Raw genomic sequence first — 14753 nt, 5'->3', positions numbered from 1 at the left:
GAACTTAGAGTTTTACTACCAAAGGATATTGCTACCATTTAAGTCTCAAAGTGTCGTCCAGGGGATAGGCAGCATCGGTAACCCTGGGAACTGGCAAATTCTCAGGGTATATCTCAGACCTACTGAATCAGAAATTCTGGGAGGATGTTTGCATACTATGTTTTCACAAACATTCCTGGGGGATTTGGCTGTCTCCTAAAGTTTGAGAAGCAGGGCAGCATTTTAACCTCTCAAAGTAGTATCTTGAATAGCACATCACTTGATTCTCAACATCGCTCTATGGATGTCACTTGGACAACTAACTGCTTTTACTGCCATTTGACACATGTCAGGCACACAGATAAGTTTAATGACTCAGGATCATATAGTCAGTTTTATATCTTTATTATTGTCTCTTGCCACCTTTGGTATTTGGCATATAAACGTTGTATCAGTTTCTCCTCCATTAAAACTGACCCCAATTTTACTGGGTTTTACCTATTTTTGGTTAAAAGCCTATCACCCATGCTCTTTCATGTTCTCTGAGACAATTGGTTAGGTGAATCTACCTAATTTATTACTAATTTTTCACTTTCACTGTGCTCAGTTTTTGGTATCTTTGCTCAAAAGATTGTGAGAGAGAAGTGCTATCTATTTGGGATGTCCAGCATATGTACTTTATAAAATTTAGAAATATAACATAAATGGTAGAATGCACCTTTAACAAAATTTTTAAAGATAAAATTTTAAAAGTTAAAAAAGAAGAAAAAAATTAAACTCACCCATAATTCTCTGACCTATCATTAGCCATTGTTTGTTTAAGTTTATATACCAGTAATCACATTTGTACATATGTGGAATTATGTTGTATCGGTCATTTTGTAGACTTTTTTTGTTTTTTAACATATCTTGAAAATCTTTCTGTGTTCACAAATATTTTATTTTATAACCATAATAGAAACAGAATATGTAAATATACGGAGGGAGAGAGAGAAAGGGAGAGACAGAGAGAGACAGAGAGAGAGGTGAAATGGGGGGATTGATTTGGGGAACTGGCTCACATAGTTGTGAAGACTGGCGAGTCCAAAATCTAAAGGGTAAGATGGCAGGTTGGAGATGTAGGGAAGAGCTGATGTTGTGGTTTGAGTCTGAAGGCAGTCTGCCAACAGAATCCTTAGGGAAGGCCTTCAGTTGATTGGATGAGTCCTATTCACATTGCAGAGAGCAATCAGCCTTACTCAAAATCTACTTATTTAAATGTTACTCTCCTTTAAAGAATACCTTCACAGTAACATCCAGTGATTTGGGCAAATTCTGGGAAGCATCACCTGGCCCAACTGACACACAAAATTAACCATCACAAAAATATTAGCTGTAATGGGTGTGTATCTTTCATTTTATATAGGAACTACAGTGTATCCAATCCCCTAAATTTGGAAATTCAGATTGTTCCCAATTCTTTCATCCTTTCACATAGCACATCTTTGGCTATTTGACCCACTTTTGTCTCCAAGATCAATTCAGAGTGTAGAAAGGAATGCTTATTTCTATTTAAAGAATTGACTTCTTATTGCCTAATTTCCTTTGTAGATGTCTCTACCCTTGAACCACAACCTGAAGGCTTTGGAGTGGGGAAAGTGCCAGATTCTTCTTTACCGCTTCCTTTTTTCCTCAGCCTGCAGGTCACTGGGAACTGGAATGATGCTGAGTTCCTGGTCCACCTCCTCAATTGAAGAAGTGGCAGAGGCCAGTCCTGATGCACTGCGCTGGCTGCAACTGTACATCTACAAGGACCGTGAGGTCACCAAGCAGCTAGTGCAGCGGGCTGAGCGAAAGGGCTACAAGGCCATATTTTTGACAGTGGACACTCCTTACCTGGGGAACCGCTTTGACGATGTGCGTAATAGGTTCAAGCTGCCACCTCAACTCAGGTAACGATGAGTATCTGATCACCTGAGCCCCTGAGCTGATCTTCTAATTCTCTTCACTCTCACTCTTGTCATGTACCAGCTCCAAAGTTTTTTTTTTTCCCAGTTTCCACATACATTTTTTTTTTAAATTTTTATTTATTTATGATAGTCACACACAGAGAGAGAGAGAGAGAGGCAGAGAGAGAAGCAGGCTCCATGCACCAGGAGCCCGACGTGGGATTCGATCCCGGGTCTCCAGGATCGCGCCCTGGGCCAAAGGCAGGCGCTAAACCGCTGCGCCACCCAGGGATCCCGTCCACATACATTTAATTCCCAATTAGATTTTCACAAAACATTGGTCCCAAAGTATGGCTAACAGGGATCTCGTTTAGGAATGATAGGCTTTGAGTTCTAGAGGTAAGTGCATTTCTTTGTCTGTTGAAACAAAGAGCCACCTGTTAGTTTTATTTTTAATTGTATTTGAAATAACTGTGTCTAGGAAGATTAAAGGAAGCTAAAAGAACGGAGACAAAAGAAGTCACATGTTTGATCCCTTATTTCCTTCTTTCAGCAATATTCCTCTTTCACTGTGGTTCATCCATGGGTCAAGATTCATTCATTCACTCATTCACTCACTTATCTTAGCATATCTAGTAATCCAAAATGGAACTGGACAGGTCATTCAGCCTGTCCACTAGCAAGGAATTGTCCCTTTTCCCTGTAATATTTTAGGACTAGAATCATCTTGTGTCAAAGCTAAGAACTCATGGAGTTTACTGAGAAAGACCCTCACCTCCCTATTTTTTTTTCCCTTTGTTTTTGTCTTCCCCCAGTTCCCACCAAAATCTGCTCTTAAGTTTTTCATACCAATATATGACTAATAGCTTTCAGGGGTAAAACTATCTGAACAGGAATAAGAATCTTAGTTTTAATGGAGGACATTCTGATGATGGGATTTCAAAGCAAACCTCATAGTATCTGAAATGATACAGGGTGCCTTCCTTGGATCCTAGACCTCATTTTACAATGGGCCATTGTTTACTCTCTCTATATATGAAAAGATCCAAATCCAAAAGATTTCAAAATCAAATCAGCATTCCATATCAGGATGAAAACATTGTTAGAAGGTAGGAATTCCATATATATTATAGAATGACATGTGTCTCAACCACTACATAAGTCCAAATACAGTCTTGTATGAGTGTCACAGAAATATTATATAGCTCTGGTGTGTATATACCTATTTGGGTATAAACTACTGTGCATAAAAACTCGCCATTGAGCCATATGTAAATTAGCTGTGTGATGCTATCTTTGTGACTTCCAGGCAGGTGTAGGATATTGTTTGTGTATGTAGTACCTTCAGTAACCCATTAACAAAAGAGAAAGTGCTCTCTTTGACAGCGCTGTCAATAAACCCGTTCCATGTATCCCAGATGCTGGGTTACCCAAACACCCTGTCTTTCTAAGGGAACAGGAACAAAAACAAAAGTCCTGACATATTCCTACTTCTTGCCAAATTCATCAGAAGTAGATGGCTTTAAATTTCCTTAATGTGAAATCTGTATTCACCTTATTTCTCTATTTTGGTTACCTTATTTATTAGACTTTCTAAAATAATTAGTTTCCCACTATTCAGGCTTCTGACAGGAAACAGTCCTCATTACTTCCCTTTGGCCATTTGAACGAGAATTTGCTGTCCTATTCATCCTCCTCTCACTACCACTACTACTAACAACAACAATAACAAATAGTGGGGTAGGGTGTTTTTGTGGCTTGGGAAGCACTTTCTTGTTCCGGATAACAAAACGTGTTTCACGGTGCTTAATTAATCCTGGCTGATATCGCTTGCTTCTCCGGTGCCAGGGCCACTCAGTCAGGAGCTGGAAGGTTGATTTGCTTTTTCCCTCTCTTTTCCCTTTGCTGCTGGGCTCCTGCCCAGATGACGAGGAGGACCATGAGACAAAGGCCCTTTTCAGCTGTGATGTGCTCAGGAGTGGCCACGACTCCCCAGCTCGTCCCATCTCTCATCTGAAGATGATCAAATACTGAGCAACACATCCAGGTTATGGGGAACACAGGAAACCCCCCACAGCCTGAGGCCGGGGCCCCTGGAGTGCACACTGGCCTTGTTTGTCTCTGTGAGCTTGGGGCAGGCCAGTGCCCTCTGGTCCCCTCCTCAGCAGCCCACATTCAGCAGTGGAAGGCAGAGTGCACTAATGGGAGGCCCAGGCTTCCGCTTGAGGCCACGTACAACCAGAAAGCTCATCTGGTACAGCCTGATATGAAATCAGGTTTCTTTCCGCAACTGACCTGACTCATAGAAGGTGAAGCCGGGCTTTTCAGAAGTGAAGTTTGGCAGGCGAGAGAGGCAGGAAATCCAGAGAAGAATGAGTCTGTAAAGCAGTGGCTCCTTCCAGCCCTAGCTACTTCCTCTGCCTGGGAGGAGGGGGGCGGGGGAGGGACGCGGGATGGGGGGGGGGTCCCTACTCTTGGCATCTGGGACCAGCCAGAGTTCAGGAGTTTCGTAGTCTCTGCTTGGTCTCTATGCAAAACACATGTATGTGTGTATTATGAATGGCACAGAGGTTCCTGAAACTGAGGGGGGACGGGTAAGGGGAATTCTCATCTGCTTTTGGAAGAAGCGAGGAATGAGGCCAGTTTGCCAGACTGATTTCCTCAGGCTTTGAAGCACGGGCCTTTTCCTGTCACTCTACCTCATGGAGATGGTTCATTTACCCCGAGGAAAGACTTGGGTCTGTAGTGAAGCACCAGGGCAGTTGAAAGAGAAGAAAAGAAATTTCCAATCCTTGACTAAGATCAAGGTAAATGGTGACACCTACCCTTTCGGTGATTTGTGTATAGTCCTATAACCCTGAAATGATTCATTAATCATGACAGCCAGAACAGATCATACTGAAAAAAGATCAGACTGCCGTTGTCTTCCCAGGACTCTAGTGATAAAAGTGACCCGTGGGGCTTTCCATGAGCAGGACCCCATCACCTCTTTGTCCTTACCACCTGGCACCCTCACCTCCATTCTCACTTTCCAGCTACACTGGCTGCCCTCTGGTTCTTTCAGCATGCCAGGATTGCGGGTGCCTGAGAGCCTCCGAACTGACTCCTTTGCCTTTTACCTTTTTCTGCACATCCATCCACAACTAACTTCCTCACTTCCTTTACACTTTGACATCAAGGATGGACCTACATGTCTTTCTAGTGGGAAACCAAAATAAAAATAATCAGTAGAGATCAGAATAGAGATAAATATGTGTGGGGACTTTGAGCAGGGGTTTTGGGTAGAGGAAGATTTGTGAAGGAGACTTGGGTACATGGGCCACCAAACTCTAAATTGTTTGGTTTAGGAAAACATTCACAATATAACTGTATTAAAAAAAAATAGCAGCCTCCCAAAGATATTCATGTCCTAATCCTTGGAACCAATGAATATGTTATTTTAGAGGGCAAAATGGATTTAGCAGGTGTGATTAAGTTAAGGACCTTGAGATGAGAAGATTATCCTGGATTATCTCAGTAGGCTTAATGTAATTTAAAGGGTCCTTATATGAGGGAAGCAGGAGTGTCAAAGTCAGAGGAGATATGATGATGGAAGCAGAAGTTGGAGGGATTTCATCAGGAGTCAGGGCATGTAGGTCTCTACAAGCTGGAAAAGGCAAGGAAATGGATTTTTTCCTATAGCCCCTGGAAGGAAAATAGCCCTATCAACACCTTGAGTTTAGTCCAGTGAGATACATTTTGGACTTTGGACCTCTAGAAATGTAGTATAATAAATCTGTGTTGTCTTATAGCCCTCATCTGTGTCATTCTAAAGGTTGTGGTCATTTGTTATAGTGGGAATAGGCAAGTCTGATTATGATATTTAAACTTTCAAGTTCAGCTTCTACCAGTTCACATCTTCTTATTCTGCTCTACTTCTTTTCTTTATATAACACTTATGTTCTAACATGCCTCATAAACTTATTTTGTTTATTGTTTGTTTTCTGCCTCTCCTTGCTAGAATGTCAACCCTAGGTGGCCAGGCAGTTTTGTTTTACTTACTGGTATTTCTTAAACATCAAAAACACTGGCATATAGTAGGTGCTCCACAAGTAATGTTGAATCAGTTGATAAAAATGTACCAGATCATGTGAGATTTACCCAATAAAACACGACTACTAAGACGTTGAACAAGATTTTGAGCTGAGTCTTAAAATCTATGCCCTGTTCATTTCTTCTAACAGCCCAACACATTGAGGGAGAAATTAGCAGGGCTATGTTCTTAATGTAAGTGTTTTCTATTCACCATTAAAGGTTGGTGGTCTATGAACCAATTTCCATATGTATTATGAATCTTTTTCTCACTCTCTTATTGTGTTGATATCATGGGCTCCACTGGTTACTGTTTCCTACTTTGTTTCCCACTATGGACACACATAGCTTTGTCATTAATTTCATATCATCCATACTTGTAGTAAATAATATGTATTTCTCAATAATATCTATCATCATTAGTGTTGCTATTGGTTGTTCAATGATGTTTACCTTTCTTGGGCAGCCTGAATGGCTCAGCGGTTTAGCGCCACCTTCAGCTCAGGGCATGATCCTGGAGACCCGGGATCAAGTCCCAAGTCGGGCTCCCTGCATGGAGCCTGCTTCTCCCTCTGCCTGTGTCTCTGCCTCTCTCTCTCTCTCTTTCTCTCTGTGTGTCTCTCATAAATAAAATCTTAAAAAAAAGATGTTTAACTTTCTTTAGTAGTTTTTACTATTCTCACTTACTTGACTTACTAAAAGCTAAAATCATTTCTATATTAGGTTAAAAAGTATATTTGGGGGCCATTCAGGGCACAATAAACCCCTTACAAGGCCAGTGCTCTCCCTTACCTTTGGATCATTAAACAAAGCTTGGGGTTTGGAGCATTAAGTCCCAATTAATTGTGTTATTATTTTGATGTTGCTCTTTTCCTTCCTTAAGAAATGGAATACTTTGGTTATCAGCAGCCCCTTTAAGTGTTTCTTGTGTATGTGTCATAATTCAAATAAAAATAGTATTCAGGGAGGTTTCCTTCAAAAGCACTGGTAAAACACTCCATCGTGGGTCTCTGTCAAGATATCTGAAAACTTTCTCTTGGCTTCTGGCTTTGAACGACGTTTTAGAGGAACAACAAGGCTTCATTGTGCACACTGAAATTTCTGTAAGGCAACATTCATTCAAGTGTTGATCTGCATTTCACCATCCAAGAATAACAACAGTTATTTATATAATTTTATCCATGTTTCTGTTTTTTCCTATCCATTTCGCCCTTCCACCCCGCCCCTCCTGAAACACTGTAGCTTGTTTGGGATGGGGGTGGGGTGCCATGCAGAGTATATACACATACAGATGTTTTTCTTCTTTTCCCCTTCTGGTCTTGTTATGGGATAGACAGACCAAACATTTTTCTTATTAACAATATTATTTATAAGTTTGGAGTTTAGTATCACTTAATACCATTTCTAGGTAATGGAATAGTTTTTCATAATAAAAATATGTTTATTGACCAAAAAAGTGTCAGTTAATTCAAATTAGGATGAACACAGAATAGCAAAGGCTATGATAAAATGTCCAACCCTAAAATGGTTTGATTAAAAGAAATGCCCAAATATTTCAGCTAAAGTCTGGACCAAAGCTCAACAAATAGATGGGTACCAGTATGACTTTCCTGAGGTTAGAACTTTCTATGATTAAAGATGGCCATCTGAGTCAATGAAACTATAGAACAGACTATTCAATCCTTATTGAGAAAACTTTGCCAATAGCTTGAACAGAGTTTGGTGGGATGTGAATGTTCATGCCCGTATGATATACCACGTAAGGCGTGCAACCAGCTATTTCAACTGAAAGTATACTAAAAACATTAAACCTAGTTTGTATTGAAGTAAGTATTTTAAAAAATTAAAAATAGTGTGCTTATGTATTTATATAAAAATTGTTATAGTTATTGTTCCAAAGTCCTTTATATGTTCAATGGCAGAGCTAGTAGAAGGAAAGAAAGAGCTATGGCTAAGCCAGAGATTAATACACAGCTGTACTTTTACCCAAATTGGAGATTGGCTAGCTGTGTAATTTATAATGTGCAGAAAATCAAGGTGAATCCAGGTCACTGTCATCATTCAAAGACAGACTTTCAGAGAAATGAAGTTTGCAATTAGATTTGAGTCTGTAGGCAGCTAGGTCACAGGGTTGATGCCACTGTGTATCCAGATGGTCATCTATCCAGTCAGGGATCAGAGGTACAAGCAGAAAAAAACTTTGTCCCTAGTTCAGGGAACTGCCGAAATCTAGTCAGGATATCAGGATCTTAAGCCAAGAGGAAAGATTTTAGGTGTAGAGTGAGCCAGTAGCAGAGTCTTACCAGTAAGTTAGAGAAATCCTGGTCTAAGTTGGGTCAGTAAAAGTAGACACAGGGAAAGGCGGTAACTCAGTGGGGTTGTGTCTCAGTCTGGGTTCCCCTAGGAGAAGACTATCAGTCAGTGATTTAAATGCAAGTAGTTCCTTTGGAAAATGAAGGGAATACTGGTAGAGGAGTGGGGAAGTGGTGCAAGGGAGGGAAGGCAGCAAACAGTGGGCATGTTGCCAAGATAGCTCTGACTATAGGCAACTGAACCTTAATCCTGATGGGAAATTCTGGAGATCATGTATAACTGATTTATTTTATAAAAACATAGCCTAAGACATACATTAAACTTTAAGTGACCAATTAAGTCCACTTGATTGACACATTTAGCCTGGAATCTCTCTCTCTTTTTAAAAAGATTTTATTTATTTATTCATGAGTGATAGAAAGAGGCAGTGGCAGAAGGAAAAACAGGCTCCCTGCTCTGCAGGGACTCAATCCCAGCACCCTGATATCATGACCTGAGCTGAAGGCAGATGCTTAACCAACTGAACCACCCAGGCACCCCAGCCTGGAATCTTACATCAAAACATGGAAATATGTATGCAGCGAACCTATAGATGGTTGAGGAACATCCAGTTGATCTGAAAAGAGTGGCATTTCATTTTTCATTGAATGAGTCATTGTAAAATTATCTCTAACTTTGGGAAGTTTCTCATTTTATGTATCTCTTTATTTCAGGATGAAAAATTTTGAAACCAATGATTTAGCATTTTCTCCTAAGGAAAATTTTGGAGACAACAGTGGACTTGCTACGTATGTTGCTAAATCAATAGACCCATCGATCAGCTGGGAGGATATTAAATGGCTGAGGGGGCTGACCTCACTGCCAATTGTTGCAAAAGGCATTTTGAGAGGTTTGTGTATTTCTTATACCGATCTTATGATTCTTTGTAAATATGACCATGATATGTTTAAAAGAAGAAAATCAGGAAAAATTAACGTGGAAATCTAAGGAGACATCCCATATCTCAATTCTCTCTGTTGACTTGAGTAAATAGTTCTTCATTCTTAGGTAATACACTGAAAAGCCGGGCTCCCATGAAGTAAAAAATTACCTTCATGGTAACATGGAATACTGTTGCTTGATCTTGAAGCCATCACTAAATCAGGGAGTTTGACAAGATCTAGGCAAATGGTCTTGAGTTTATTGCTGTGTCTGAAAGCTACAACAAACTGCTCTCAGACCAAAAAGAAATCCAAATTGATGTTATAACAACCATATCTGTTTCAAGAGCCTTTTCTATTTTTCTCTTGTTCCCTGCAAATACCAAAGACTAGCACTGATTTTTGAGTGTGGTGAATCCCACATCATCTCCCTCTAAAGAGGCTGACTACAACATTAAAATCCTCAAATATCACATCATGGGTATTAAGAAACTTGACTGCTTCCCCAGTATCCACATGTATTCAGATCCCACAGGGAGGTACCGATGACTTCAGTAATTTGGAGTATAAATGCATTCACCCACAAAAATGTTTTCTTGCCTTAGAAAACTTTTTTTTTCAGTTGATTATATAGAAAACTGCCAAAAACTTATTTTAAATGTGAATATTTAAGCAAGTGGCTCTGAAATGAGAGATTCTATTAACTTATCTCAGGGTCAACAACAGCTTCTAATCACAACATTTCATCCGTGTTATTTGAATATGTGAGTCACGTGGCCCTATTTAGAAAGCTATAGGCATGCCACAGGCTTTGTTTATTTAATCTTAAGGATGCAGAAATGAAGTTAAAAAAGTAAAAGAATGGACCCAGTAAAGCTTTTAAGTAGTGGAGATATGTTTAAATCCAGATCTGTCTTAATTTGTGCTATTAAAAAATACTGTTACATTCTTTCCTGTTAGTCATATAGTTCTAGTTCAAAATTTCTGTGGATTATATACTGCAAAGAGTAGATCTTAGTGTGAGAGACACCTTTCTTTCTTTCTTTTTTTTTTTTTGAGAGACACCTTTCAACAACAGTTTCACTTACTTGACTGGTATCCTTATTATCAGCCATGATTGTTAGAGCTACTAACCTAATGGTTCTGCCTCATTCATTCATTCATTCATTCATCCACTTAGTTATTCACTCACTCAGGCATTCATTTTGTAAACATTTATCATGCTTAATGTGTGCTAAAGTTGAAAGTAAAATAATAATTTGAGGTCCTTGGCCGAAAGGAGAGCCCATTTTTGTAGGAGACAGACATATAAACAAGAATTTGGGGGCAGTAAGATGTTACAGGTGCTGCATACAGACATGCAGCATTAAGGTGGGTATAAAATAGGGAATGGAAACTTAGAAGAGTGGTTTAGGAAAGGTTTTATTTCAGAATGAAAGATAATGCCTGAGTTTTGCCTTGATATCAAAAGACTCAGACTGGAATAATGGCAAAATAAAGCAGTCTGAGTAACACTTTATGAAACATGTAGGCTTTAAGATATTTGAGAACCACTGAGGCTCCTGATCAGGGAAGCAACCTCATCAGATTAGCATTTTAGAAAAATCAAGCATTGTATAATGGACCTAATGGTGGCAAAGTTGTGGTCAGGGGGACATTTAAGAAATGGTTATTGTCCAGGCAAGAGATGATGGTGGCCTACCTCAGGAAACTGAGAAGGTGTGATTGAATTAGAAAATTAATGCCATTCCAAGTATTTAATTCACTCTCATCACTTAGGTGGCCCGGGGCAAATGGCTTAAAACACCAAAGAAGAATGAAGTTTTTAGTCTAATCTCCTATTTGTCTGCATTAAATAGGGAACATATATAAGAATGAGGTTATTTAATTTTTTTAAAGATTTATTTATTTATTCATGAGAGACACACACAGAGAGGGAGAGAGAGGGAGAGAGGGAGAGAGAGAGAGAGAAAGATAGGCAGAGACATACGCAGAGGGAGAAGCAGGCTCCATGCAGGGAGCCCAATGTGGGACTTGATCCTGGATCCCAGGATCATGACCTGAGCCCAAGGCAGGCGCCCACTCACTGAGCTACCCAGGCATCCCGGTTATTTAATTTTTTAACCAGCTTTTCAATTTAGGATTTGTAATATATACCATTTTCTACAACTCTGTCCTCTAGGATATGATGCAAATCTATTCAATTAGACTTCACTATCATGTGCAACGTTGAAAAAATACTCTGGCTTCTAGAACTTCTTTCTGTGGTCATCTTACCTAGAACCACCCCCCCCACCATCACCTCTTTTTTTTTTTTCACTCATATGAATCATACGACATCTTTCCACATATTTCATAATGTTTTACACACAGTAGATAGACCAAATGTTTATTGAGTAGAATCCTCAGTGAAAACTATGAGTCTATATAATTAGATAGAGCTCAAAATCAAGAGAAAGAGAGATGCAGCATTTGGCATTTGAAAGGAAATAACTTATTTATACATGCACAGTTTACATTGTCTAGTTTTTCTGTAACTATTTATTTCATTTATTTAACAAACAAGAATCATCTCCATGACAACAACTGCATCAAGTAGTGCACAAACTCCATCTTGGAATGGCAAGGAAGGAGTAGGGCCAATTCTGGGAAATCCAGTTCTCACTATTTCACAGATCTTCATCTGGAAGTCACATGGGTAGACTGAATGTCACCCATCCTCTTTCATTTTCCTTTGACCAGAAAGGTATAGATTATGTCTGCAGGAACATGAAATCATGGGAGCTGGAAAGACCTCAATGAAATCCCCCCTTGCCACCATTTTAAGAATTGTATCTTAACGAATGCAAATTGAAGTACAAGATATAATCTCTTGCTGTGGTTAAACTCTGCCTTTGGGAAACTTCAACACAAACTCCAGGGATATATTTGAGATAGGATTTGGTCTTCGCCAAAACTCATGCTAATAAACAAATGACTTTATGTACAAAGGCATAATGCTTTTCAGAATTGTTTTGAAATTTAAAAAAAATTTAAACTATTCTGTGGTATTTCCATAGTGGCTTTTTGTTTCTCAAAAACTGTAATTAGCTCTTTTCCTCTATATGTTTCTTCACAACACTCAAAGATATTCACTCAGTGTTTCCAGATTGTGCTCAAAACTGCTGCTGTGCACCTAGGATTTAGTTACTAAATTCCTGTGAGATAGCAGAGTCCTGAGTCAAAAGCTCCAAAGGCTGCAGGGTAAATCTTGAGTACTTATATTTCACTTATTTTTTCTGATTAAATATAGAAATAATATAACAGTAAGATAGCAAACAGTGCTATCCTCTACTGACTATTGTATTTGTCAATCAATTAATGTATTAATTGGCAAATTAACATATGTGGAATGCCATAACAGTAAACTTTAAGGATTAATGAAAATATGAAAGATTCATGAAGTTTTTCTAAGTCAGAACATTTTCACCCTCCTGTTAAAACACACTGTTTTCCTCTCTGGGTTAAAATAAAATGTAAAACTTGGACCAGGTTTCATAGGCAACTAATGAAAGGGGTTCATATTTGGTCATAAATTATTCTTACTTTGCTTCTCTGGATACTCATGATCTTATCTTCTGAGCAAACCATTCTATCATTTCCCCCTACATTCCCAGCACTGTCTAGAAAACCTGGAAAACCACTTGAAATGACAGGAGATGAAAAAACTGTTGCTTAAGTAGCATTTACTTCAAATGAAAGGCTCTTTATAATCATAATCCTTACTAGGATGAAAATTTATTGTTATAGACAAAGCTCAGACTTGCCGAAAGCATCCAGCAAATGGATTTTCCTTCACTTACTCATTTTCTGAGTTTACACTTCCTGCACCATCAGATGAAATTAATAGTAACAGTTAATATTTATCTGAGTGCTCAACATGTGTCAGGCTCTTTCTAAACACTCCTTAAACTAACTTAATCCACAGGACAATCTTATGTAAATTATTATCCCTATTTTATGATTTTGGACACCAATGCACAAAGAAGTTAAGAAACTTGCCATTTACATAGAAAGCAAGTGGCAGATACAAGATTCAAATCCACGTGGTCTGATTACTAAACCGAAGCAGTTCGTCATTTTTTTCATACTGTATAGGATCAGCTAATTGATAATTTTCAACTTCTGAAAATATAGGTTGTAACAATTCTGATTTTTTTCTTTTGCTTTGATGTTTTGATATCATATACACACTTGGAGAGCCAAAGCAAATGTCCCCAATTCCAAACACATTTTACGTTGTATTAAGGCCATATTTTTGGAGGATCATTTTCCCAGACCTGTTTTAAGTTGATAACATATTGGGCTTCTTGTTCCAAATGATGGACTTGAGTACATATGTACCCTCTCATCAAACCCACAATGCTGCTGAAATTAACATATGTCTATGACAACAAAGCAAAGGAAGATGAGGAGCAGAGAAACTGAGAGAAATTTATGAGAGAAACAAAATGTAAGGGAACGTGTTGATATGAGGGAAATGCAAAGAAAATTGCCCCTCAAGATAGGCTCAGAGAGAGCCCTGGAGGGACAAGTGAGATTTTGCAGTTGATGCTGAAGAGGCACTAGATGTCTAATCTGCAAGTATGACAAAAATGGCAGATGAGAAGTGCAAAAGAAAGCTAGGGGATTCATGGGAGCTCTATTTGTGAAGCTCTTACAGCAGCCAGCCATCCTGTCCTCCCTCATCGCTTGTGCAACAATGGGCAATTTGGCATAGTAGCTCAATCCTTTCTAAAGAAATGAATGGATGGCTGGGACACCTAGGGGTGGATAACACTTAAAATATGACATGATGCTGTTCTCAATCCTGACATTTGAGGAGCTCACAGTCCAGTAGCCCCTTAGTTAACATTCCTTGTTTTGTCTCACATGGAGCTCCAGGAGTTTCTACTCTAGGCAAAGACTTGGAAGGAATAAAAATGATTTACAAAACAGTCCAGGGAGCCAAAGCAGTGACCTAAATCTTTCTTCCTTAAATATAAATGGAAAATGTAGCATCACGAGGCATATCGGAAACACCAAAACATAAAAGGCCAAGATAAATCTACAGAAAAGCTGATCCCAGAGGAAAAAGATAAAACAAAACAAAACAAAACAAAACCACACAAAAAACTCAAAAAAAGAACTTAAAAAATTCTAAATCATAGACTCAGAGAAGCTGAAAGTATACCTAAATAAGAAAAGTCTGCAATGAAGAGAAAATCAGAATATTAAAAAAAACAGCTCTCAAAGATGAAAAACATGATTTCTGGAATTAAAAATGAAGTTACTGATTTAACAAGAGAGTCCATGACATTTCCCAAAATATAAAAAACAATAAGACAAATGGAAAACATGATTAAATGAAACAGAGTCCTGAAGACCCTTTAAAATGTCCAATATCCAACTGATAGGGGCTTCAGATAGAAAATATAGGAAAGAGGCAGGGAGGGAATTATTAGAGAAGCAGTGTCTGAATGTTGGAGACATAATTCATTAGATTGAGAAAGCAAATTATAAT

General features: G+C 38.8%; 1 protein-coding gene across 1 annotated transcript in view; it reads left to right on the top strand.

Moving 5' to 3' along the window:
- The window catches only part of HAO1 (hydroxyacid oxidase 1), a 48145-nt gene that overhangs the window by 20937 nt on the left and 12455 nt on the right, over positions 1–14753 (top strand). Inside the window, exons 3-4 of the mRNA XM_055302828.1 lie at positions 1655–1910; positions 9005–9180. Coding sequence (XP_055158803.1) covers positions 1655–1910; positions 9005–9180 — 432 coding nt within the window. The remainder of the gene's footprint in view (positions 1–1654; positions 1911–9004; positions 9181–14753) is intronic.

This window comes from Nyctereutes procyonoides, unplaced genomic scaffold (assembly GCF_905146905.1).
Source record: "Nyctereutes procyonoides isolate TBG_1078 unplaced genomic scaffold, NYPRO_anot_genome, whole genome shotgun sequence".
NCBI classification, from domain to species: domain Eukaryota; kingdom Metazoa; phylum Chordata; class Mammalia; order Carnivora; family Canidae; genus Nyctereutes; species Nyctereutes procyonoides.
Note: the sequence above shows the minus strand (reverse complement) of the source record. Positions and strands in the feature narration are given on the sequence as shown.